This window comes from Equus przewalskii, chromosome 15 (assembly GCF_037783145.1).
Source record: "Equus przewalskii isolate Varuska chromosome 15, EquPr2, whole genome shotgun sequence".
Lineage (NCBI taxonomy): Eukaryota > Metazoa > Chordata > Mammalia > Perissodactyla > Equidae > Equus > Equus przewalskii.
In genome coordinates, this window is record NC_091845.1 from 25,420,557 (window position 1) to 25,444,232 (window position 23,676).

Below are 23,676 nucleotides of genomic sequence, written 5' to 3' on the forward strand. Positions count from 1 at the left end.
TAGACATAAAAAGATAAGGAGAATAATTCCTTTCCCTAATTTTGATTCCTCCATTATAATTTTCATAAAAAGACATTGTTTCCCTGCTAGTTGATATCGTCATGAGATTTGTATTACTATCAATTGATGTAAAATAATTTCTTCTGGCTTGGATGTACTTTTTTATGGTGATAATGGCTTTAATAAAGATAGAACGTAGTAGATAATAACATATTAACTTGGGCCCGCCCCGTGGCTGCGTGGTGAAGTTTGCGTGCTCTGCTTTGGCGGCCTGGCGTTCTCTGGTTTGGATCCAGGGCGCAGACCTATGCATTGCTCATCAAGCCATGCTGTGGCAGCATCACACATAGAACAGCTATAATGACCTACAACTAGGATATACTACTATGTACTGGGGCTTTGGGGAGGGGGAAAATAAAAAAGAGGAAGATTGGCAACCTATGTTAGCTCAGGGCCAATCTTCCTCAACAAAAAAAAAAGCATACTTTAAAAGAACATATTAACTAGATATTAACAACACATATTAACTACATATTAACAACTACATATTAACTAATAACAACATGATTGTGGCCTCCTTCATATTTTTAAATATAAAATCCCTTCTGCAGCCTCGTGTCATCTTATTTGCCCCCTCACTGTTAAGTTAGCTATACCAACCTTCTTTACAGTTCCTCGAACTGGTGAAACTGTGGACCACGTCAGAGCCTTTGCATATGCTCTTCCTTCTGTGTGCAGCTCTGTTTTGCTTTCACTCCTTATTTTCCTAACTCCAACTCATCTGAAGTTTTGCTAAATTCCCCTGTCACATTCACTCTTTCCATCTTATACTTCTCATTTATAGAAATTTAACAGTTTATAATTAGTGCCCAGTTATTTAACAGTAGTTTCCTCTTTACATTTTAAAGCCCATGGAGCAGCAGACTGCTTTTTCCCTGTAGGATCCCCAATCTAGACATAATCCCTTTAGTTCTAGCTTCTGAAATTTACTGTTGAGTGAAAACAGAGTACATATGTACACGTGCATACGTGCAGGCATGATAACCAGCCAAACTTCCTCGAAGAATTATCTTAGAGATTAAATCAATTAAAGCTTTCAAGGTTCAGGTCGTAAGCACTAAATCCTTAAGTGCACCAACTGAGTTAAGAGTCTGGATGGTATTTATCTGCATTAGGGGCTTCATCTTAGATTCTGTCTCCTCCTTTTCTAGGTGTTTTTTCTTTTTTCTTTTCTTCTTCAGCCCTCTTGGGTCCCCTGGCATTTTGGGAATCTTCAGGCTCCCTGAACCCTCCCAGGAACTACTTATTATTCTTAGAGCCCTTCTCCTGTGCAGTCTCCGTGTTGATCCTCACCTTTCAAACACAGTCATCGTCTTTGGAATAGGATCAGTGCCAGGCAAGCCAGTTTAGAATCCATGCCCATTGACTCCAAGCTATGACTGTGGGAAATGTTAACCTGGACTTTATCATCATTGCTTACACCACCTCCGATTACCTGCCTGCTGCCGGAGTATCTTGATCTCGCTCCTGATAGTACTGTCAGGAAGAAGCTCTATAGCTCACTTGGTTAGATTGTTTGCTATGAGTTTTGCTAAGTTTACCGCTCAACTACACTTCGTTCTGACCAAGAGCGTACTTCTCATCCCAGCAAATGATAATTTACAAAGAGCTTTGCTATTAGGAAAACTCCCCAGCTTCCACCTTAAGCTCAGAGAGACACTTTGCAGCTCTCCCTCCTTCACACCCGCTGCACTACCACTGTCACTCAGAACAACTACTCCCATTTATTGAACTCTTACTATGGGCCAAGCACCTCGCTAATTCCTTTACCTGTGTGATCTGTCACAGTTATTCCTTACAACTGTCATGTGAGGTTGGTACCATCATTATCTCCGTTTACACCTGCGACACTCAGGCAGAGAGAGGTTTGGTGACTTGCCCAAGGCCACACAGCCAGTAGAGCGCAGATTTAAAAACTTCATTGTCGTGAGGAATAGTTTAACTTCTGGCTAAAGCCTTTTTGTCGTTTTGTTTTTTGTGGGGGACCTCATTGCATAGTCTAAGTCTGTGCCATCCAGTCTGGATACCACTGGCTACATGTTGCCATTTACATTTTAATTAATTACAATTAAAAATTCAGTTCTTTAGTCCTGCTGGCTCCATTTCAAGGGCTGAAGAACTACGTGTGACTAGTGGCTGCCATATTGGACAGTGCAGATACAGAGCATTTCCTTTGTCACAGAAAATGCTGTTGTACAGCACTGGTCTGAGTAGTTAAACGCTAGTGCTAAGAATAGTGCCAACCTGTCAGGGACACAAGCACCTGTGGATTGTTCAAGAGCAGATTTTTGGGGCCAAAACCCAGGAAATCCTTATTGATTGAGTCTAGGGTAGACCCTAGAAATTTGTACATTTTAAAAAGCTACTCCAGTGATTCTCATACATAACCAGATCTGACAGCTGTCAACTGACTAGGATCTCTTAGAAAATTACATGCACCACAGGGCTGCAGCAGAGAGCTCCAATTCCACTGCTTGTGGGGAGACAAGCAGTTCTTTTCAATAGCTACATTAACTGATGACCCACTCATACATAAAACGTAATAAAATGTGCATAAATGGGAAACCTTCTGATCTTCCCTCCCTAGTTAAGCTTTAAAAAAGGAAGTCACTGGTGTAATTTCAAAGCTCTACTCGTGTCTCTGTTAAGTTGAAAACATTCTAAGCGCAAATATGCTAATGGCTTTAAAGAAATTTAGTCAGATAAACCGCCAGGCACATTTTCTCAGTTTGCCTGTAATAAGGGTAAAAAGCTTAAATACCCAACCACCTCTTTCCAGCCTTCTCAAAGACATGTTAAATCTCATTCTTTAGGCTGTTGTTCAGTCATTCGTTGTAAGTTTTTGGAGCCCATAAGAATGAAATGGCCAGTATTCTGCTCTCTCCATATGCAAGCAGGAATCCTCGTGGGGCTTACATTCTAGTAGATGTGTGCAGTGCAGCGCCCCCTTGTGTGGAAATGGGGGAGGATGAGACAAAACAGCAAACGAATAAGTCAGATGTCTGCTGTATTGGATGGTGACAAAAATAAAGTGGGAAAGGGGGATTGGGGATGTTGGAGGAGGTATTGCAGTTTTTAAAGGTGGCCAAGGAAACCTCACTGAGAAGGTGACGGGTGTCGATGTCTCTGCGTAACTGAGATGTGCTTGCCCTGAAGCTCCTCAGACTTCCTAACAGCCTCAGCCTCAAGAATGTAGACCATTCACACACCTCCCAAAGTCAAGTCTCACCTGTCCTCAGTTTTCCATCTGATAATTGCTGTGGCTGCTGTCTCCCCCTAAGCCCCGACTGCAGTTGACATCACCGTCCTGGTGCCTTGGCTTGGTGCCTGGTGCCTTTGCGTGGTGAATCCTGCTAGGTCTTGCCTTTCTTTAGCCGTGGTGACTGGCCTGTAGTTTGTCAGACTTTCAGCCTGCCTTGGGACTGACTGCATTAGACCAGAGGAGGCGATTGGTGAGCAGACCTGTGACTCTAGGCAATTTAAAAGAGCCTTTTTAAGAGTCAGAAATTTTTGAAATATGCAATTAAAAATTGTATGTGTGCCCAGAGACCTTTTACAAAAGCCTTTGAGATATAGTTAACCAAAAATAACTTTCCTTCCTGGGTGCCAGGCTCTAGTGCAGGGGGGTATGGAGACTTTTTCTCCTGGATTTTTTTTTTTATAACATTTTTGATAGAAAAGAAATAGGGCAGGTGGAGAAGCTATGGCAAGGGCAGGAGATAGGAAGTATAATTAGGAGAGTTGAGAGTCTGAGCATGAATTATGTACGGTATTTAGGATAACTGGAGAGATTCTAGTGAGTTTCTCAATTACAGAGAAGTGCCCACTTAATAAAAGCCAAAGTAAAATTTTTGGTTTGTGTACAAAATTTTATTTGTGAATGTTATCAAGAAAACACAATAAAACCTTTGGTAGCATGTTTGGAAGTTATTTAGCTAGCTGGCTATCTGTTTATTTTAAATGACAGCCGAATTTGGTGCTGTATGGCTTTTGTTAGTGACTATTTAGTTTAGTTTAGTTTTTTTTAAGTGTCCTAAGACACATGTCGTAAGTTTTTTTTAAATAATAAATTTTAGCAGTGGACATGCCTGGGCTATTTCATAGATGGTTAAAAGATGCAAATTAACAGGAAAAATCAGTTGAATTTAGAATTCAGTTCAAAGTAAAGTTATGACTATTAATTCTGAAAGTAGTGATTCTGCATTTTTATCAAATTATTCTTTGTGACTATAATATGTTTTCCTAGTAATATCTGTGTATTTTCACAATGAGTTTTCTGTTTGGTTACAAGCTGAAGTTTTTGCTGAATTGGTTTCACAAGTGGAAGCTAAGCCCAAGGCACCACATTGGAGGCCATATTATAAAATATAAACTATAACAAAACAAAAGACACAAAACACAGACCCACTCCATTTTCTGTGCAGGATCTCATGGCAGCTCAATTGCTGTCAAATTACATGAACTGATGCCAGGGAAGTGTGTCAGCCGATGGACACCAATTCCATCCTTTGCTTATATTTTCTTTTAGAGCTTCATGCTGACAGGCTTTATGCACCTTATCACCCTCCTTGAACCCAGGGGCTTAGGATCACCCTTATTCCTGAAATCAAGAGAGCACCTTCTTAAGACACCTATATGCACAAATGCCCCAGCTCAGGCACTTGGAGAGTTATCTGTAAGTTGTGTCATTTCTTATTTAATTCATCTTTCGACTCGTGTTGACATTCCTTGTACTTTTCTCGTTTTAATCCAGGCAAACCCTTTTTTACACGAAACCCTTCTGAGTTGAAAGGCAAGTTCATTCACACAAAGCTGCGGAAAAGCAGTCGTGGCTTTGGCTTCACGGTTGTTGGAGGGGATGAACCTGACGAGTTTCTGCAGATCAAGAGCTTGGTCCTCGATGGTCCCGCCGCGTTGGACGGCAAGATGGAAACAGGTAGAGACACCACAGGGCCTTAGCGTGTCCTGTGTGGTGAGACTTCTACCTGGCATCTGAACAAGACCAAACAGCATCTTGATTTCACAACTTTATAAATGTCCTTTAATAAGTTTGGAAATGAGCAAGATTCCTTTGCTACATAAATGTATCCCCTGGTATAGTTGAAAACTTTGAGGCCATTTTAACTTTGGGGAACTGTTAGGGTGCTGTTGAGTACATAAAGTAGTAATTTACTAAAAATGTAGATCTATTTGAATAAACGGATTTCTGCAGTGAGAATTTATTTTAGAATAAAGCCCTAGTGTTCTTTCAATGATCATTATACTTTCTTTATCAGGGAAGACACTAGATGCTAAAAGAATGCCTTATTAGCGGTTAAAATAAGTAATAGAAGCAGTTTCTTTGTGCCCTATGATACTACCCCCAAATCCAGTTGCAGTTCAACTTCCTATTGGTAGGACTTTATATTATAATATGGATATAACTTTTCTGGATACTGTGTTTTTTGTAACCCCCAAACTCTTACCTTTTGCAGGAGATGTAATTGTCAGTGTGAACGACACCTGTGTTTTGGGACACACACATGCGCAAGTTGTGAAAATCTTTCAGTCCATTCCCATTGGTGCCAGTGTGGACCTTGAACTCTGCCGAGGTTATCCATTGCCTTTTGACCCAGATGACCCCAATACGAGTTTAGTGACCTCGGTGGCCATTTTGGATAAAGAACCAATTATTGTGAATGGGCAAGAGACCTACGATTCGCCAGCTAGTCACAGTAGTAAAACAGGCAAAGTCAACGGCATGAAGGATGCCAGGCCAAGCAGCCCAGCTGACGTGGCTTCGAATGGTTCCCATGGTTACCCCAATGACACTGTCTCTTTGGCTTCCTCCATAGCCACTCAGCCGGAACTCATAACTGTTCATATAGTCAAAGGGCCGATGGGCTTTGGTTTTACCATCGCAGACAGTCCTGGTGGTGGCGGCCAAAGGGTGAAACAGATTGTTGACAGTCCAAGGTGCCGAGGCCTGAAAGAAGGGGATCTTATAGTGGAAGTTAATAAGAAGAACGTGCAGGCACTGACTCACAACCAAGTTGTGGATATGCTGATTGAATGTCCGAAGGGAAGTGAGGTCACATTGTTGGTGCAACGAGGAGGTACGAGGTTTATTTTGTTCTTTGATTTTTTAAACCACATTCCATTGTTTAGCTTACTGGACTTCAGATGGCTATTTGGGGCTTTTTAAATGTCTACTCCTTGAAGATCGTTTTTGTTTAAATATTTGGAAATGCATTCAAAATGCCTTTTGATTTCTCCAAATGCCAGCCTTTTTAGGGTTGTGTTTATACATTAAGTTACACACGCATGGCTAGCGTGATAATTTTAAATGTAAATCAGATTCTGCCTTTTACAAACCATTAAGATTTCTAAACCTGTATCCTTTAAGTCTCCCGGACCCTGGCTGCACAGTGTGCGTGCAAAAAAAAAGAAAAGGATACCTCGACCACTCTTCCAACCTCATCTCACACTCCTCTCCTTGCTATGCTTTAGCTACCTGGCTTCTTTTCCGAAGTGCCTTCAGCGCTCCTAGCCTTTTCCTGTCTCAGGGCCTTTGCACTTCCTGTTCCCTCTGCTTGGGATGCTCTTTTCCCAGCTCTTACTTGGCTGGCTCAGTCTCATTCAAGTCTCCTCCTGAGAGGGGGCTTCTCTGATCACTTATCTTAAATAGCCCCCAACACCTCCGTGTACACTCTGCTGCATCACCCCGTTTCTTCAGAGCTGGTAGCACAATTATTACTATTGTCACAAGTCATTGTTTTGTGTATTTATTTATTTTTCTTTGTTGCTCTCTCTCTTTCACTAGATTATAAAATCCACAGAGCCAGGGCCTGTGCCTACTTGCTGACAGCTGTAACCCTAGGATTTAAGACATTACTTGACTCCTGCTAGGCATTCATGAATGAATAGGTATTGAATGAATGTATGAATGAATGAATATGTATATGATTATCTACACTTGACAGGAACAAATAGCTCCACAGTCATCTTAAAAAACATATCTCAACATACCTACATTTTAATGAAGGGGTTATGGGTCTCAGGGAAGTGAGGTATTCTAAATCTTGAGACACTTGGCTTCCTTCTTTCCCTTCCCTGCACCCGCCACCCCCTGCCCCACCAGAACTCCCAGGACCTCACACTGAGAAATATTTGTCACAACGTTGGAATGTCTTGCTCCCGGATATGTATTTGTGACTAGTCTTGACGGATCATCTCACATAATGAGTGTGAGATTGATTGTTCCCTGATCCTTGCCAACATGATTTGTTTCATGCATGGCATATTCTGACCCTCTGAAAAGAGATCAGGAACCAAACTTTCATCTCTCCTTGGTTCTGTGGCAACAGAGGAGCTCGTTTATGTCATAGCAGCCGTGTTCTCATGCTCTCATGAAGCTGTGTGTTCTGTGATCAAAATGATTGGAGTTGTTGGAAGGAAATCCAAAATTCAGAGCAATGGTGTGGATCGAAATGCTCAGTCAACCCTTCTTGAACAGGGTTCATTCATTCCTAAAAGCCATTGTGCAGATTTTATTTTTAAAAATGTTATTTCCACCGATACAATTTTGAAGTCTCTTCTTGTACCTAGATCACTTGACTGTACAGGTAATTGTTTTCTAAACAGTGACCGAGCTGTACTAGGAAGTTACTTGAGTGTAAGGATGAGGATGTGGATGAGGATGAGGATGATGATGATGATAATGATAATGATACCTGGCACTTATAGACAAGTTAGCAATTCACAAAAAGCAGTTTTCATACCAGCACGCACCTCTCATCTCATTTTTACCACTTCCCCGAAAGGTAGGAAGGTGCCAGCCCGCAGGACTGAAAAGTTCACCTCAACTATGTGGTTTCTAATCCAGTGCTCTGCCCAACTTAACTCTGAATAACCCTGATTTTTGCATAATTGCTGGTTTTTGTGGCTGACAACTTGGAAACTTTTAAGTCGTTCCGGGTACATCAGGAGCGTCTCTGATTCAGCCGCTGCTCATTTGAAAGTCCCAAACCACCTTTCTCTCCTACTTCATTTATTTGCTCCTTCATTTCTTTTATCAATGTGTTGAGTTTTTCTTTTCCATTAATTCACTTTTGAGTGAATCAAAAAATAAAGTCTCATTACAATCTACTAATTTACACGATTACTGGAACCATATTGTAGTGAATTTGCCCAAACTAGCAAACAGCTGATGTCTAGAAACATACCCCTTGATTTCAAATGTGTTTATTCTCTCTCCTTAATTTCTAAGACCTTCTTTTGGTTGATGCCATGTTACATTTTATAACATTAAATTAATATAGGCAGATCCAGAATATATTGCCACATTAGTCAACATCTACATAGTTTATTCCAGAACCTGAGTAATTTAAAATCACTGTAACATCAGCAGTCTTTAAAATACACCATATGCCTTGTGTTTGATTTATGTATAGGATAGAAAGTTTGTACATGTGCATTTGGCAGGCTAGCACCAGCTACTATTAATCTTTCTAGAAAGCGTATGAATATATTTGTTTCTGCCATACATCAGTTCTTTGAATCGGGGCTGACATTTTAATCATCCCTCCTGTATGATGGGGTGTAAATGAGAAGATTTGATGAAGCAACAAAGACAACAGCCAGGTTAAATGAGAAGGTAAACGGCCACTTCACTGCTTCTTTCTAATACATCTCATTTCTGTCATCACTTCTAGCGAACAGATTGATAAACTCCTTAAATCCACACTCTTCTTGATTTAAGAATTCCAGTCTCAAGGGTGAGTCTTTCAATGCTTTAAAGAACTGACATTTCTCCTTTGGGGGCAGAACTGACTGTGTTTCTGTTCTGTTTTAGTTCTTGATCTCTCAAGCTTATTTTTGATATTTGTTTTTTCAAGATCAGGTACATTTTGTTTTTTAGCATTTTTCATGCTCCCCGTCTGAAAACACCCCTCATCCCCCACAACCTGGAAATCAAACAGGTTGAAATGTCATTTGTCAATTTCTGGAGTCAGATCGTTACCTGGGTCAGGCTTGGAGTTGCTGGGGTGTCCACCCACGCGCCCTGGCGGCTGGAACCATTACTGATTTGTTTCCAAGTCTCTTTTCCGTAAACATATCCCTGCCTGCTGGTCTGTCAGTGAAGTTCTGTAAGAGGCAGCGCCTTCTTCCAGTTCCTGGATCCGCATCTTCCCGTGGCATGTCCTTTCCTCCTTCTCCCTCTGCTGTCCAGTCAGGAGAATGCTTTTTATTTTTTTATTTTTTACATAGCATTTGCATTCAGATGGCCTGTCACCTGACGCCAGTGTGAGTCTAGAGACTTTTTTGAGGTGTTTGGAAAATCATGTGAGAAGGTGATCACTATTTTCAAAAAATAGTTTTCTTAAAAAAAATTTACAAAAGATATAGAATTTGTCCCATAAAGGATTTTTTTTTACCTTTTAAAAAAAGGAATTATATGTAGCATAACTACGCATGCTCCTCTGTGTAAAATATTTGATATATTTGGCTAATTCACACCAATTAGTAGGTGGGGACACTCTTTAAGATGCAGTTTTGGGTTGAGTTAGAATACTCCGTTTCAAGAGAAGATGCAGCAGTACTTTATGAAAGTGGAGAATGTGTGTTTTGCTTTTGACAGAAATCGTGTATTGAAAATAAAACTGAACTAGGGATGTTGGGAGCCCACCTCTAGTTCAGTCTCTGCCCTTAGCTGCCCTGTATCTCTGACCAGGTTACTACTCTTGTCCTGAGACTCATTTTTTTATCAAAAAAAATAAAATGAAAGTTTTGAACCAGATCATCTTTAGGGTGACTCCTTCTGGCTCTAATTTTCTGCAAAGAATGACCTCATTGGGGGCCGGCCTGGTGACGCAGCAGTTAAGTGTGCACGTTCTGCTTTGGCAGCCTGGGGTTCGCTGGTTCTGAACCCGGGTGCGGACATGGCACCACTTGGCAAGCCATGCTGTGGTAGGAGTCCCACGTATAGAGTAGAGGAAGATGGGGATGGATGTTAGCTCAGGGCCAGTCTTCCTCAGCAAAAAGAGGAGGATTGGCAGCAGATGTTAGCTCAAGGCTAATCTTCCTCAAAAAAAAAAAAAAGAATGACCTCATTGATGTGTAGAGGAAAGACCAGAAGATTCTAGAGCCAGATGACGCAAGTTTAAGTGCCAGCTCCTGCCTTTACTGTGACCTTAGGCGAGTTATCTGAAAAAATGGGAATAATAATGCTTACTTTGCATGTGCGTGATGTAGATGAAATAAGGTAGCATTTATGCTAATTCCTGACATAGAAGTAGTCATATGATAAATCAGTGATATTTTACTGACACTGACTAATATCAGAAGCAACTGGGTAGGAGTAGCTTTTTATTTAAAAAAAAAAAAAAGGTCTAGCCTGGACCAACAGTGTCTTAATTTCAGTGCATGACTGCCAGGCATCTATTTTTTTTTTTTTTCTTTTACGCTCCACTGGTGATTCTGATGTGCGGTCAGAGTTGCAACCAATGTTAGGCTCCTGACCTCGTGAACTCTTCTAATTTTGATTATATGATATGTAACTTGGGGGAAAATAAATTTATAAAACTAAATAGTTATTTTCATTTCTGAGTAATAGTCTCCTTTTAGAGTCTACTTTATAAGCAACAGATTTCTCAGTCTTCCCTAAGGTCCATTTCGGATCCCAAATTCTACGTTTTTCTACTTCACATAAGGAGAATCAAAGGGAGCACTTGATCTTGGAGATGCCCACTTTGAGCACCATCTCCTCATGGCTTCTGCTGATCACAACAGTAACAGACTGATGTTTTGCTTTCCGGTTTGCACAAACTGTCTACTGAATGCTTTTGTCAGGTCACTAAGTAATTTCAGGATCTGATTGTATCGTAATGAAATGTTAGGATTCCTGGAGGGCAAGACTTGGTCCAACTTTTATGCTTGTATCTCTGGTCCCTCCCGGGGAACCTGGCATGTGGTAAAGTCTTAGTAGGTACTCGCTGAATAAGTTAAACGTGCTTCACAAGTCGCAATAGAAAATTAATCCTCTGGCTTTATAGTCATATTTCATAACTTTAGAAAGATGATAAAGAGATGTTAAAAGGCAAAAATTAGATATGACAATGGTGGTGGTGATGGTAATGATAATGTTACTACTATCAGGGATTGAGTACTTACTGTGTGCCAGGTTTTTCACCATAGTACAAGCAACACCCCACCACACACACACACACGTAGATAGAACCTCTCAACACCCCTTTGTGGCTGCGTTGGCGCAGCTACCAGTTTACCACTTGGCGCTATGATTCTCAGTAGACCCTCTGGGGAATGAAGGCAGTGATTGTTAGTCCCTATGCTACGAAAAAAATTGAAGAAATTGTTTTTGTTTTAGTTGTTGAAACTCCACAGCTAAATTTGCTTAGAATAAAGCAAAAGGGAAATTTCTGGTTTGGCTGGGAAAGCATATTTTACTCTTCCTTGCTTAAGCCACTTGTAATAAAAATAAACACTTCCACAATGCTCCAGGCATAGTTGATTCTAAACACTTTATATATCATAATCAAAAGAGCCCTCTGAGGTAAGTAATATCTTAGTTCCCTGTTAGAGAAGGGGATGCTGAGGCCTGGAGAAGTTCAGTGACTTGCCCAGAATCACACAGCTGGTTAGTGGTGAAGCCAGGATTTGAACCTGAGAATTCCAGTTCCAGAGACTGGGCTCTTAACCGCTATGCTATGCAGCTTCTTGGCTTATGGATATGAAACTCCAATACCGTAACTGTCGAGGAGTATATCTTACTTGTGAAGCAATGAATAAGGTCTGAAGTCCATGGGCAAATTGATGCCACTTAATTTTCATCAAAATTTACTAATGGTATTTAGTTTATTAAATCATCATTGATCCAAATAGGGAGAGCAATATCTAATCTCATCATGCAAGCCCATCATTAGCATTAGATCTTCTTTCTGTGTGCTTTTTTTCCTTCTGAAATGATGCAAAACCATAATTAGGACCGCGGTGAGCTGTGCACCAGAGAGTTAAACCCGGGTGATCAGGCGCCCCTCTTCTTTTTGCCCTCTGGTCTTGGACTGGAGAATGAATTGCAAATTGCACCACTTAAGCGTTTGACTGCCAGAATCTCTCAAATTGAGCAGCAGGGCCTCCGAACAGGAATTCAGGTTGCTTGCAGAGTGATATCCTAATAGTGATGGAGTTCTGTATATTCACATCAGCAAATTCATCGGCTCTCCCTTCTCAGTATGCCCAGGCTCCGTCTACCTCCCACCTCTTGCCCAGCCCCCTGCCATCCATCATATGGCTCCTGGCCTTGCAGTGGCCTTGCAACAGGTCTAAATGCTTCCTACAGTCCATTCTCCCACTAGAGTGATTTAAAGTCAATTGGATCAAGTCACTTCTCGTGTCAAAATGGCTTCCCATCATTCAGAGTAAATTCTGAAGTCCTGCATCAGGGCCTTGCACTCATTCTTTCTCTCTGTCTGTATTTTTCTTCTCCCAGATAGCCACAGGGCTGTCTGTGTGTGTCCTTCAGGCTTCTCAAAAGTCCTTTCCTCCAAGAAGCCTGCTCTGACCACTCCACAGGAAATAAAGTAGATCCACTGCTATCACTTTCTGCTCTGTCCTTCTCCATCCAGGCACTGATACTTATTTGTGATCTCCATGAGAGCAGGGCCTTGGTCTCAACCATTGCTTTATTCCCACCATTTCAGGTCGTGGCTGGCGCGTTGTAGGAATTCAGAAAATCATATATGTAGAATGAAAAATAGGAGTTGATGCCAAGCCCTTTGTTTTCATAAACACTAATCCTGGAAAGAACTTTCTGAGGTGAGCACTATCATTATAGCTGAGGACAAAGGCATTGGGAGATTGACCATCTCAAAATCACAAAGTAAAAAAGTGGCAGAGCCTGAATCCCAACCTAGGGCTGTTTGCCTGCAAAGCCCACGCTCTGTGTCGCCGACTGCTCCAGATCATGGGGAAATGCCTTGATGAGCATGTCTAGAGGCCAAGATACTGGGAAATCATGTCAGTGAATCATATCGGTCCAATTAAGCATGTTCTCCAGCGTCCAGTACAGTAGCTACTAGCCACATGTGGCTATTTAATTAATTAAAATTAAATACAAATTCAAATTCAGTTCCTTGATGCAACTGACCCCATTTACAGTGCTCAGTAGCCACATGTGGCTAGTGGCTACCATACTGGACAGTGCAGCTAGAGAACATTTCCATCCTACGAGAAAGTCCTGTTGCACAGCGCTGCTCTGGAGATTGTGATCATTTTACCCTCGCGAGTGAGATGTTGAATATCCTTTATTTTACTCTTTCTCTTAGTTTTATGCCTTTGAATAGAAGAAGAATATGGAATGGAAGGCAACTTCATGGTGAATGGATTTCTTTTTATACAGATAATAATAATAGGTCCTATTTGTGGAATTCTTTCCATGTGTAGGCACTGCTCTAAGCTCTTTATGCGTATTAACTAGATGTTAGGGGATCACAAGGAATTGAGACTCAGAGAACTTAAAAGACTTGTAACGTATTAGCCCTTGAGGCAGTCTGCTCTGTCCCCACCGTGGGACGGCCTCATCAAGGGTTAACAGGTCCCAGGGCCTCCACCTGGCCAGGAAGGAGCTCATCTTTTGCATTGGACTGATGTTTAAGGAGCTTAACTTGAAGTATTTTATTAGGGTAAAGTCTCTTTAATCCAAAAAGGACAAGAAACTTTAAAACACAAGAAAAATTCACCTTTCATTCTAATACATAAAATAATGTATAATCTGCCACATGAGCTGTCAGCAACTTACAGTTGGTCAGAGCTCTGTTTAAAAAGGAAGATGTTGAAGTCTCTTGGCATATTTATCTGATTCGGTTTCTCAAACTAGTTGACCTCCCTGCTTACCTATGCTGCTTAGTTTTTCTAATAATTTTGCAAATCAAGTCCCCTTGTCAAGTCCAGTGTGCTGCTTCATATCTTCTAGCTGTTACAAGTTGTTCAAGTTAAAATTAGCAAACTTCTAGCACTTCCACGGTGCTAAATAGGACGGTATTCGCATTTGCTAGTAAGGAGCCTTCTGGCCTTTATTATTAATGCAGTTTTAAGTTGCTATTTTGGTTTATTGCCTCGGTTTAAAGTTTCCAAAGATTTTATTTGAGAATTCTTTATAGACTGTTAGGGCATATTTGTATTTGAGATGACTTATAGCAAGAGATGAGATAAATATAAAAATGTCTCTATTTTGGTTCCGTCTTCCATTATATCATGGATAAAAATTATCCCTCACCTTCAGCATCTTAAGGAACTCTGGTTTTTCTCTTAAAAATTTTTAAGGGATTTTTGGTTTTATCATTTTCAAACCTGAGCAGGCTGCACTTACTTTTTCTAACATTTATATGCAGTTTTAGACTAGATTGGACAGTTTGAGGTATATTCCTGTTATATTCATAATGCCAAGTGGTTGGCACACCTAAAACTTCTGCCTTTTTTTTTTTCTGTAAGGGAATGTCTTATGCTCCTTAAAGGTAAAGTTAACGCACCAAATTATTTGCTTTTGTGCATTATTTACTATAAATATGTGTGTGATTTATAATTCTCATTAAGGAGTGGTGACATCCTCTCTCCTTTCTGGATGAGTGTAGGAATTTCAAGTTAGAATTATTGGCCTGGCTAGCAGGCTGTGGAATTATCATTCTGTGCTACTTACAGGTCTGAATTTGAATGTAAAACAGTTGCTTTGTTTTCCCTTTTTGAGGGGGGACAAATTCGTTACCGTTGTGTGCAAGGCATTGTCCAGGTACTGGGAAATGGAGCAGAATCATCTGCAAAGAAAACCACCAAGCCCCTGATCTCATGAAACTTTTATTCTAGAGGAAGGAGTTCAGGAAGGGCAGAAATAAACAGGTGAACAAGAAGCCATCAGCCAGAGAGAAGTGCTAGGAAGAAAATAAAACCAGGTGAAGTGAGCGGAAGTGAAGAAGGCACAGTAAATGCAAAGACCCTGAGAAAGAAATAGAACAAAGACCATTGCGAGTGACAAAAGATGAAGAAGGAGAGTGGTGATGGAGTTCAGAGACTCGAGACCAGGATCAGTAGTTCAAATTTCATTTTCAGTGTGAGATCCAGTTTTAAGCAGCGACGAGACAAGATCTCATTGATATTTTAAGACAGTCATATGTTTGAAGAATATATTTTAGAGGAGCAGATGTGAAGTGGGAAGACCTATTAGGGCTGTTGTAGTAGACCGAGAGTGGTGTTGGCATTTTGGACTAGAGTGATAACAGTGGAGATGGAGGAAAGTCAGGGGGATTGGGGATGTGTATAGGAGAGTCAACAGGACTCGTTAGGTTGACTGCAGAATAGGCGTGAGCAAACTCTTTCTGAAAAGGGCCAGATGGTAAATATTTTAGCTTTGTGGGCCATATTGGTCTCTGCCACCACCACTCTCCTCTGCCCGTGTAGCAGACGATAGCTGAGCAAATGGATTGGTTGTGTTCCGAGAAAACATTATTTGGTCCACAGGCTATAATGTTGACCTCTGCTGAAGAAGGAAAGGAAAAGGGAGGAGGCAAAAATTGACCCCTGTATTTTTGGCCTGGGCAGTTGGATAGACAGAGGGGCCATTTGTTAAGATGTGGATACTGAGGTAGGAGTGAGTGGGCCTTGAACCCTGGAATCAAGGTCCCTTCTCAGACACGTTAATTGTGAAATGTCCATGCAAGTGAATCCGACATCCAAGTGGATCAGAAACATAGACAGATGTCTGGGTCCTGGGGTTCAGTGGTGGCGAGGTTAGGGCAGGAGACAGGCATTTATAAGCCATTATCTTGTCAATGAGTGTGCTACAGGCTGTGAGCTGTGACCCATTACTAGGCCACGAAACCAATGTATTGGGCTACAACCACTGTTTTTCTCAAAAGTAAAACAGAATAGAAGCAATCAGAGTACCTCAAACTTGGTAAAGATAAGTACTTTTTCATGAAACCTTTACTTTTATTGTGTATATACCCATAAATACATAGAGACACGTATATGTACATGAACGTTTTACAAAGTATATTTCTCATTGTGGGCCATATTCACGGGTATTTAGACCCATGGGGCTGAATGAAATTACTTAGGGAAAGAGCAGAAAGAAGAGAAGGAGCCAAGACAGAACCCTAGGACATATACCATTCAGAGTAAAGGAAATCAAGATGGAACAGCTAGTGCAAACACGAGAAAGAACAGGGAACGTGGTATTCCAAATCCAAGAGAAGAAAGTGTCTCCAGGAGGCTCTAGCCGCACTGGTGGCATCAAGGAGTGGAGGCATAGGAGAATGGAAACATTGCCGATGGCATTCGTCGCCTCCAAGAACACGGTCTGTGAAGTGTGCAAACGCAGCAGCCTGGAGTGTGGGTGAAAGCCAGAAGTGGGATAGGGATTTGGACAAGTTGTTTAAGAGTTTCTCTGTAAAGTGGAATGGAGAAAAGAGCCAGTTCTCCTTGCTGGAGGGGGCTAATTCAAAAGAGAGAGTTTGGTTTGGTTTGGTTTTTTTTAAAAGATGTTGTTTTTCCTTTTTTCTTCCCAAAGCCCCCTGGGCACATAGTTGTGTATTTTCAGTTGTGGGTCCTTCTAGTTGTGGCATGTGGGACGCCTCCTCAGCGTGGCCTGACGAACAGTGCCATGTCCGCGCCCAGGATTCGAACCGGCGAAACCCTGGGCTGCTGAAGCGGAGGGCATGAACTTAACCACTTGGCCATGGGGCCGGCCCCTAGTTTGGTTTTTAAGACGGGAGATACTGCAGCATTCTTGTATGCTGACAGAAATAACTCAGAAGACAGAAACTGGAGATGCTGGGGAGAAAGGAAATCATTGCAGGAGTGAGATTTTTAAGAAGGGGCAGGGGACAGGACCCAACATCCTAGAGGAGGCGGTGGCCTTTGGGACAGTATATGTAACCTATGCAGAAAATGGGACTAGATTTGATCGGTTCTTTTTTCTCCTAAAAGTACACTATTGAAATTGCTGTATGTTTGAGGTTTTCTGTTGGTAGAATCAATTGAGGTTATGCTCTAGCTGTTTTTCTTTTCTATTTAATTTCATAGCTCTAATAATATTTGTGACACCCCTTCCCAGTCGACCCATTCTTGGTCTTCACCAAGGACTGAACACTTTCTGTGTACATAGCTCTAGGAGAAGGAGAGAGAAGACAGGGTTCTCAGAACCTAGTGAGGGAGACCCAAGACGAACACGTGAATTTTACCGGCAGTTACATGTAGTTTGAATCTGTGCGGTGCAGATTTGGACAAGCAGCAAATCAGGGAGGACGAGGGGTGATGGTGGAGCCTTTTTGAATGACATGAGACTAGAGCTGATTGTGTCAGTCTTAGCACTATTGACCTTTTGGGCCGGATAATTATTCTTGTTTTCCGGGGTCTGTGCCGTGCATTGTAGGGTATTTAACAGCATCCCTGGTCTCTACCCAGTAGCTGCCAGTTACATACTTGCCCCTCACCCCCCAAATTGTGGCAACAAAAAATGTCTCTAGACGTTGACAAACGAGCCCCTGGGAGGTAAAATTGCCCTTTACTGAGAACAACTAGACTAGAGCTTTGAAGCATAAGAAGGATTTGGAGTTACAAACTGGTGGTCCATGCAGTGTTTGGCATGACCCACTCATGTATCTTTTAGTAGTCTCTTTAGAAAATATTCTTAAATTTAAATGCATTTAGTTGGCACCAACAATTCCAATGTGCCACAGTCCTGCCATTCTTCTGTCTTCCCTCTAGGCTGGCACACTTTTGTACGTTAGCTGCCCATTGCTCAGACAGCTGAGTTTGAGACCCAAAGACAGCATGTGTGAAGGCACTAAGGGAGGTTTGTACACCTGCTCTGGACCCATTTCCTAGGAGTTTCTTTTTATCATTATCATCTCCAAATTCCAGGAAGTGCTACTTTCCCATTCTTTTTATTTATATACTTTTAATTTGTATACTTTTATATACTTTTATTTTCTACCTTTACTTTGGTTCCATATGAAAATTAATGTGTTAATTATCAGCTTCTTTGGATGGTGTCTCCCATGTGAAAAGTCTCTGCGATGAGGGAGAGTATTATGATAGCTTCTCCCTTTTCTTATAATAATTTTGCGACGTTACTCCATTGAGTTCCTTGTTGAAAGAGATATCTTCCTCACCTCTATTCTAAGCATTTTTCAGTTCTGAAGATTTTCAAAACTGTTATCTGAGGCAGAGTTTGCCCTGTGTAATCTTTTTCCACCTTCCTTCATTTGCCTCAAATTAAATCACACATTCTTTACCACCATCTGGAGTTAAGTGTTTCCATGATTTTTATTGAGACTGTCTTTGCATTGCCACCTGCAGATTTAGAAACGTTCCCCACCTTATCCCTTGTGTATTTCCCTATTTGTATTCCTGCTCAGATATTAATCATGTCCCTTCTTTGTGAACATAATCCTTTTTGGTTCAGAAATCTCGTTGGTAGAATCTTAATGTCTTTGAAAATAGCATTGGGTCCTTAGGAGTGCTGTTTCCACTGGCAACATGCCTTTTTTGTGCCGAGCTGTTACCTGGGTTTATTTCATACTCCTGTTCCTTTTTGTGTTTCTAATGTTCTCAGTGTTCTTTCTTTCTCACCATATGCAGTAAACGCTATGCATTCCTTCTTTCATTCAACGAATTTCAGCACTGTCTTAATCTCTCATTATACATGAGTGACATGCAAGCAAACATCTAAAATACAGTGTGGTTAATCACATCCTCCCCATTTTCTTGTGCTAATTCTTTTTCTAGAAATCTCATTTGGTATATTACCTTTGCTGTGAAATAATCTAATATACTATTTTTGTGATTTTCATATTTGAGGCAAAGTTCAGAAGATCCTTTTTCACTGTATCATAGAGGAAGCAGTCAGAATAGCTAGGACACTGCAGCGTGGACCAATTATAAGACTCTGTAATAGAGGGAGGCCCTTTCTGCCCCTGCTGTTGGCTATCAGCTCACCTCGTTCAGCAACCTGGGTTTTTATTAGACCTTTATTTTGACAGCTGACATGTTCAGGGGCCTGGGCGTGATGTACCTATCTAAAAAGCTGTATTTAAAATAGCTTTCTTATAGTTGCATAAATACTAATCAGTTTTTTAAAATCATCTGGAAATAATTGGAATTAGGTCTATGCTCCTTTAGATATTTATGTTTTTTCTAAATTAAAAATTATTCTCTGTGGTTCCTTTTGCCATAGGTACTATTTACCAAAGTGGGAAATGATTGCATTAAAAAAATACCAGCACTGCCCATGAATTAATAGGATTCTTTGTTTACGTAGTTTGTTAGTAGTTTATGTAGCAGCTTTGACTTAAGACTGTGGTGATTGAAGGAGGAAGAGACAGTTGTTTTTTATCTCAGAGTTTCTCAAGCTAGGCACTATTGATATCATGGACTGGATAATTCTTTGCTGTGGGGGCTGACCTGTGCATCATAGGATATTTAGCAGCATCCCTGGCCTCTACCTACTAGATGCCAGTAGCCCCCTCCTCTTCTCCCCACTGGTAATATCCAACATTGTGTTCACGCATGGCCTGTGTCCCCTGAAGGGCAACATCAACCTTGATTGAGAACCACTGCTATCACCTCTTTAACACCCGTCTTGTTTTTGCTTATTGGAAATGCTGTGTTCTGTTGGGTTTTTTTTTTAGGTGCAAATGAAATCACTTTATGGTTTAATTTTTGTGGTACTTGGATGGAAGAAATTTCATCTGACTATTCCCCATTTCTTCGCAGTCATTGCTTCTGCATAGGCTCAGTAATGGAAGTAGCGACTTGGCCAGTTGTCACCATCTCCCTTCAGTCCTCCTCTCTGCCACTAGCTAGCAGTGCAGCCTGGGCCAGCCATGGGCAATGTCCCTGAGCCTCCCACATTGTCATCTGAAATATGAGTGGAACTGTGCCTTCCTCAGCACTGTACTGAGGATGGAACAAGAGGAGGGCTTATCGTACCTGCAGAACCACCCTGTCCTGATGAAGGGTTTACTGCTCTGTCAGCCTGAATGGGGCTTAAGAGAAGGAGGTGGAGGAGATGCTCAGGTGGTCCTAGTGTTTTCAATACTTCTGGAATAATTTTCTGGGATAGAGAAAAGATAAGGGAAGGCAAAAAGGAGGAGCCTCAAGGGAGAAGGTGGCAGGAGATATATTCTTTCTAGTGTGTGGTGGCATGATTTTCAGTAGACAGTGAAACGAGAAAGATCAGGACAGAGTAGCAGCTTCTTCATGAAGTTAAGTTTTTCCACGGTGGAGGACTCTCGTTTACAGATTTTATGTTCCCATTCTTTTTTTCTGCTGAAATACACTTTTAGTTATGGAATGGTAGTTGATCGTTACTTGTCTCCCCCTTTATAATGTTCTTAGTGTTCAAAATAAGGAATTGGTGAATTGTGGTTACTTGCTCAAATCTATTTTATGAAAATTTGCTGGTCCATGAAATCTAAAATCTAGAAATTGCTGCTGCAGGAAAGAAGGCCTTCAGGAAGTTGGGAAGGATGGGTGGGACAGGAGAGAGTATGCACTGAAATCATATGTGAGTGGGGATCTGGAATCCCAACTACGGGAAAGGCAATGGGGACTCCCCCTCTGACCATTGTTTCCACGGACCCTTATGTACATAGGGGGAAGCTGAGGTTGGGTTCAGACCAGGGATAGATTCATAAGTCTCCTATGTGTTGCCTTTACATAATACTACCCATACTGGTCAGACTCTTTCATGAATTCTTTTGTTCTGAGCATGTTAAATGCAAAAGCGAGAGAAAAATTGGATGGACCGCGCGTGGATATTTAAATATCCAGGGCTGATTTCTAGTATGTAAAAAGCAACCTCAAAAACTTTATGACAGCTTTAAAAAATCCATTTCCAGTATGTTTGCTTGCATTAAGTTCTCCATCTGTGTCGACTCTAAGCCTGATTAGAGCCTTATTTACCAAGAAAGATGCAACAGGAAACAGCCAGAATCAGACAGGAGAGGAAGCAAAGGCTCCTGGCATTTGTTCTCCGCAGTGACAAACTTGTTGAGTGTCTTCATCACTGTAAATGCTTACTGAGTAAGCATGTATTTCATTTCCAGTGTGAATTTCTGTTACTTACTGTTCTCTGTCATAAATGCAAAGTACTCCTGCAAGGCAGTGCCCTATGATACATCTTGTTCCCAGATTAAATGGCCTTGCAGTTCTTGAATTTTCCCTGCGTCTTAAATGTACTTGACCTATAAAAGTTATTTCTAATTGAGATTCGTCCTGAGTGGGACAGTGTGTGTGTTGGGGGGTGTGTGGGTGAAACTGATTCCCATATTCTGCCTTAAGCAAATCCAATTGGCAAAATGAGTATTGACTCACTGAAACCTGAAATCTTATAGTTGAACAGAGCATGAGTTTCGGCTGCTTCCAATAGCTATATGGGCGAGCAATTCATTAGAAATTGACAAAGTCAAGGAAACAGCTTTTTTTCCTCTCTAATTCACATAATCACTTAGACCAGTTCAGATATTGTTTCAGCAAGAGGATTTTGAAGACATTTAATATCTCCATGGGAGACGAATGAGGCTGCTCATCATCTGTCCTTTGCTCTCTGGAAAAACCTGACCCTTCAGTAAATGGCTCTTTAGGTCTGACTCCAGACGCTTTGAATAATGCAGTGCTGCAAGACTTCCAAGTTGGATTGCCTGCCGTTGTTAACCACGACCTATGCTTTCTAAGGCTAATATGATTTCCTAAATTTAAGAGATTAGAGTAGAGTTTGTTATGGTGCCAGGGGTGGCTTCAGTCGCAATTAAGCAGTTTGATGATAAAGTTAATTGAAATGGCCAAATAATAGATGCCCTTACAGAGCAAACGGGAAGATTTCCCTCCAATTTTGCAGAAGTACGTTTTGGTAGAAAAGTGATTGTCACACAAATAAGGCTGTTAAAACTACTCAAGAGATTCATGGATTTGGCTGAAGAAAAGGAACTGAAATATCTTTTTCTTCAGTCTTTGCTTGCTTTTTGTGGGGAAGGGCGAGGTATTTGAAACCTTTTCACTCAGTATTGTCATAAAAGGTGCTTTTCAAAGGAAAGACTTGAAGATATCCTTAACTGAAGAATTATTTAGACTCTCACAGAGTCCCTGAGAACATATCCCTTTGCTGGGGGCTAGGAGCTGTAGGGTTTGGATTTCTTTATGAGGCTTCCGTTAATTCTGAGACATGAGCCATCCGTTGTGATGGGAATTTAGAACGCAAGGTGGCACAGCAGAACCTTGCTCTCTGCACGGAGGGAGGCAGCGGTGAGTGGAGCCGAGCCTGGCAGCTCACTAGTAAATCAAAGAGCAGCCCAAGGATCAAGAGCTGTTAAGCAGTCACAGCAGTGATGAGGGTGATCAAAAGAAAGGCCAAGCCGCCCCTCCCCTTCGCCTCATCAGCTCTTCCTACAGCCCTTACCACACGAACGCACTTCATGAGCTCCGCTCGCTCACGCGTTCATTGGCAGGATGTTTATTGAACGGGACCAGATAATGTTCTAGGGCTGGGGACTAGTAAATGATCACACTTACATAGTAATTGATATGTACATTGATATGACATTTACGTAGTAAATGATAACAATAAACAATATAAACAATAAACAAAATAATTTTAGAGAGTCATAGGGTCTATGAAAACAAAGAAACTGGGCTGTGTAAATAAAGTGTGACAAGAAAGGTCACTTCAGATCTGCTGATGGCCTGGATCCCTGGATGGCTTCTCTGAAGAAGTGATGTTGGAGGAGAGCCCTGAGTGACGAGAAGACACCCACACGTGGATCTGCAGGCAGGGTGTTCCAGGCAGAGGGTACAGCCAGTGAAAATGCCTAGAGGAATGAAAGGAATTAGCCCAGAAGTGGAGAGCGCCAGTCTGGCTGGAGCAGATGGGCAAGGGGAAGAGGAGTGGAAATAAAGTTAAAGAGGCAAGCAGGGTCAGATCACAGAGGGCTTTGTGGACACGGAAAAGGGCTGGTGTTTCATCGAAACTGTGTTGGGAAGCCACAGGGACATGGAGCTGGGAGACCATATAACCTGATTTATGCTGTAGAAAGATGTCTCTGGCTTCTGTGTGGATAATGGATGAACGGGGATGAAGAATAAAGCAGAGATCAGTTTTTAGGCTTTTGTAGTCATCTAGGCGAGAAAAAGTGGTGGCAGTGGAGATGGACTCACATGGATGGATCCAGGATACGTTTTGGAAATGTATGTGGTGGGAGAGATAAAGCAGCCTCAAGAGGGTGCTTAAATTTTAGGAGTTTGGTGTCCTGTAGGGATAAAATTTGGGATACTGTCCTAGATCTCTTGTTTGGTCCTGTGCCTAACTTAGCATTGCTAAAAATAAGCAGCCAAGATAAGAGTCAACCTAAAAGTCAGGGATCCTGGCATATATTTTTTTAACCTACAAGCTTCTCAGCACCAATTACAGGGATAGGTTTCCCTTTGCAGCCAGTGACCTTAAAATAAGGGCCCACACAGCATCCTGTTTTTCCAACCCAGAAAAGGAATCCTTTTTGGTGTTTTCTTTCAATGAACTATTTTGAGCTATTGTTTAATAATCCCCCCCATACATCCTATGCAGCTAAA

The 23,676-nt window shown here is 41.5% G+C and overlaps 1 protein-coding gene across 50 annotated transcripts in view; it reads left to right on the forward strand.

Moving 5' to 3' along the window:
- The window catches only part of MAGI1 (membrane associated guanylate kinase, WW and PDZ domain containing 1), a 597,869-nt gene that overhangs the window by 521,319 nt on the left and 52,874 nt on the right, over positions 1–23,676 (forward strand). For all 50 annotated transcript variants that reach the window (XM_070576890.1, XM_070576908.1, XM_070576899.1 and 47 more), the window contains 2 exons: positions 4,814–4,996; positions 5,535–6,155. In XM_070576890.1, coding sequence (XP_070432991.1) covers positions 4,814–4,996; positions 5,535–6,155 — 804 coding nt within the window. The remainder of the gene's footprint in view (positions 1–4,813; positions 4,997–5,534; positions 6,156–23,676) is intronic.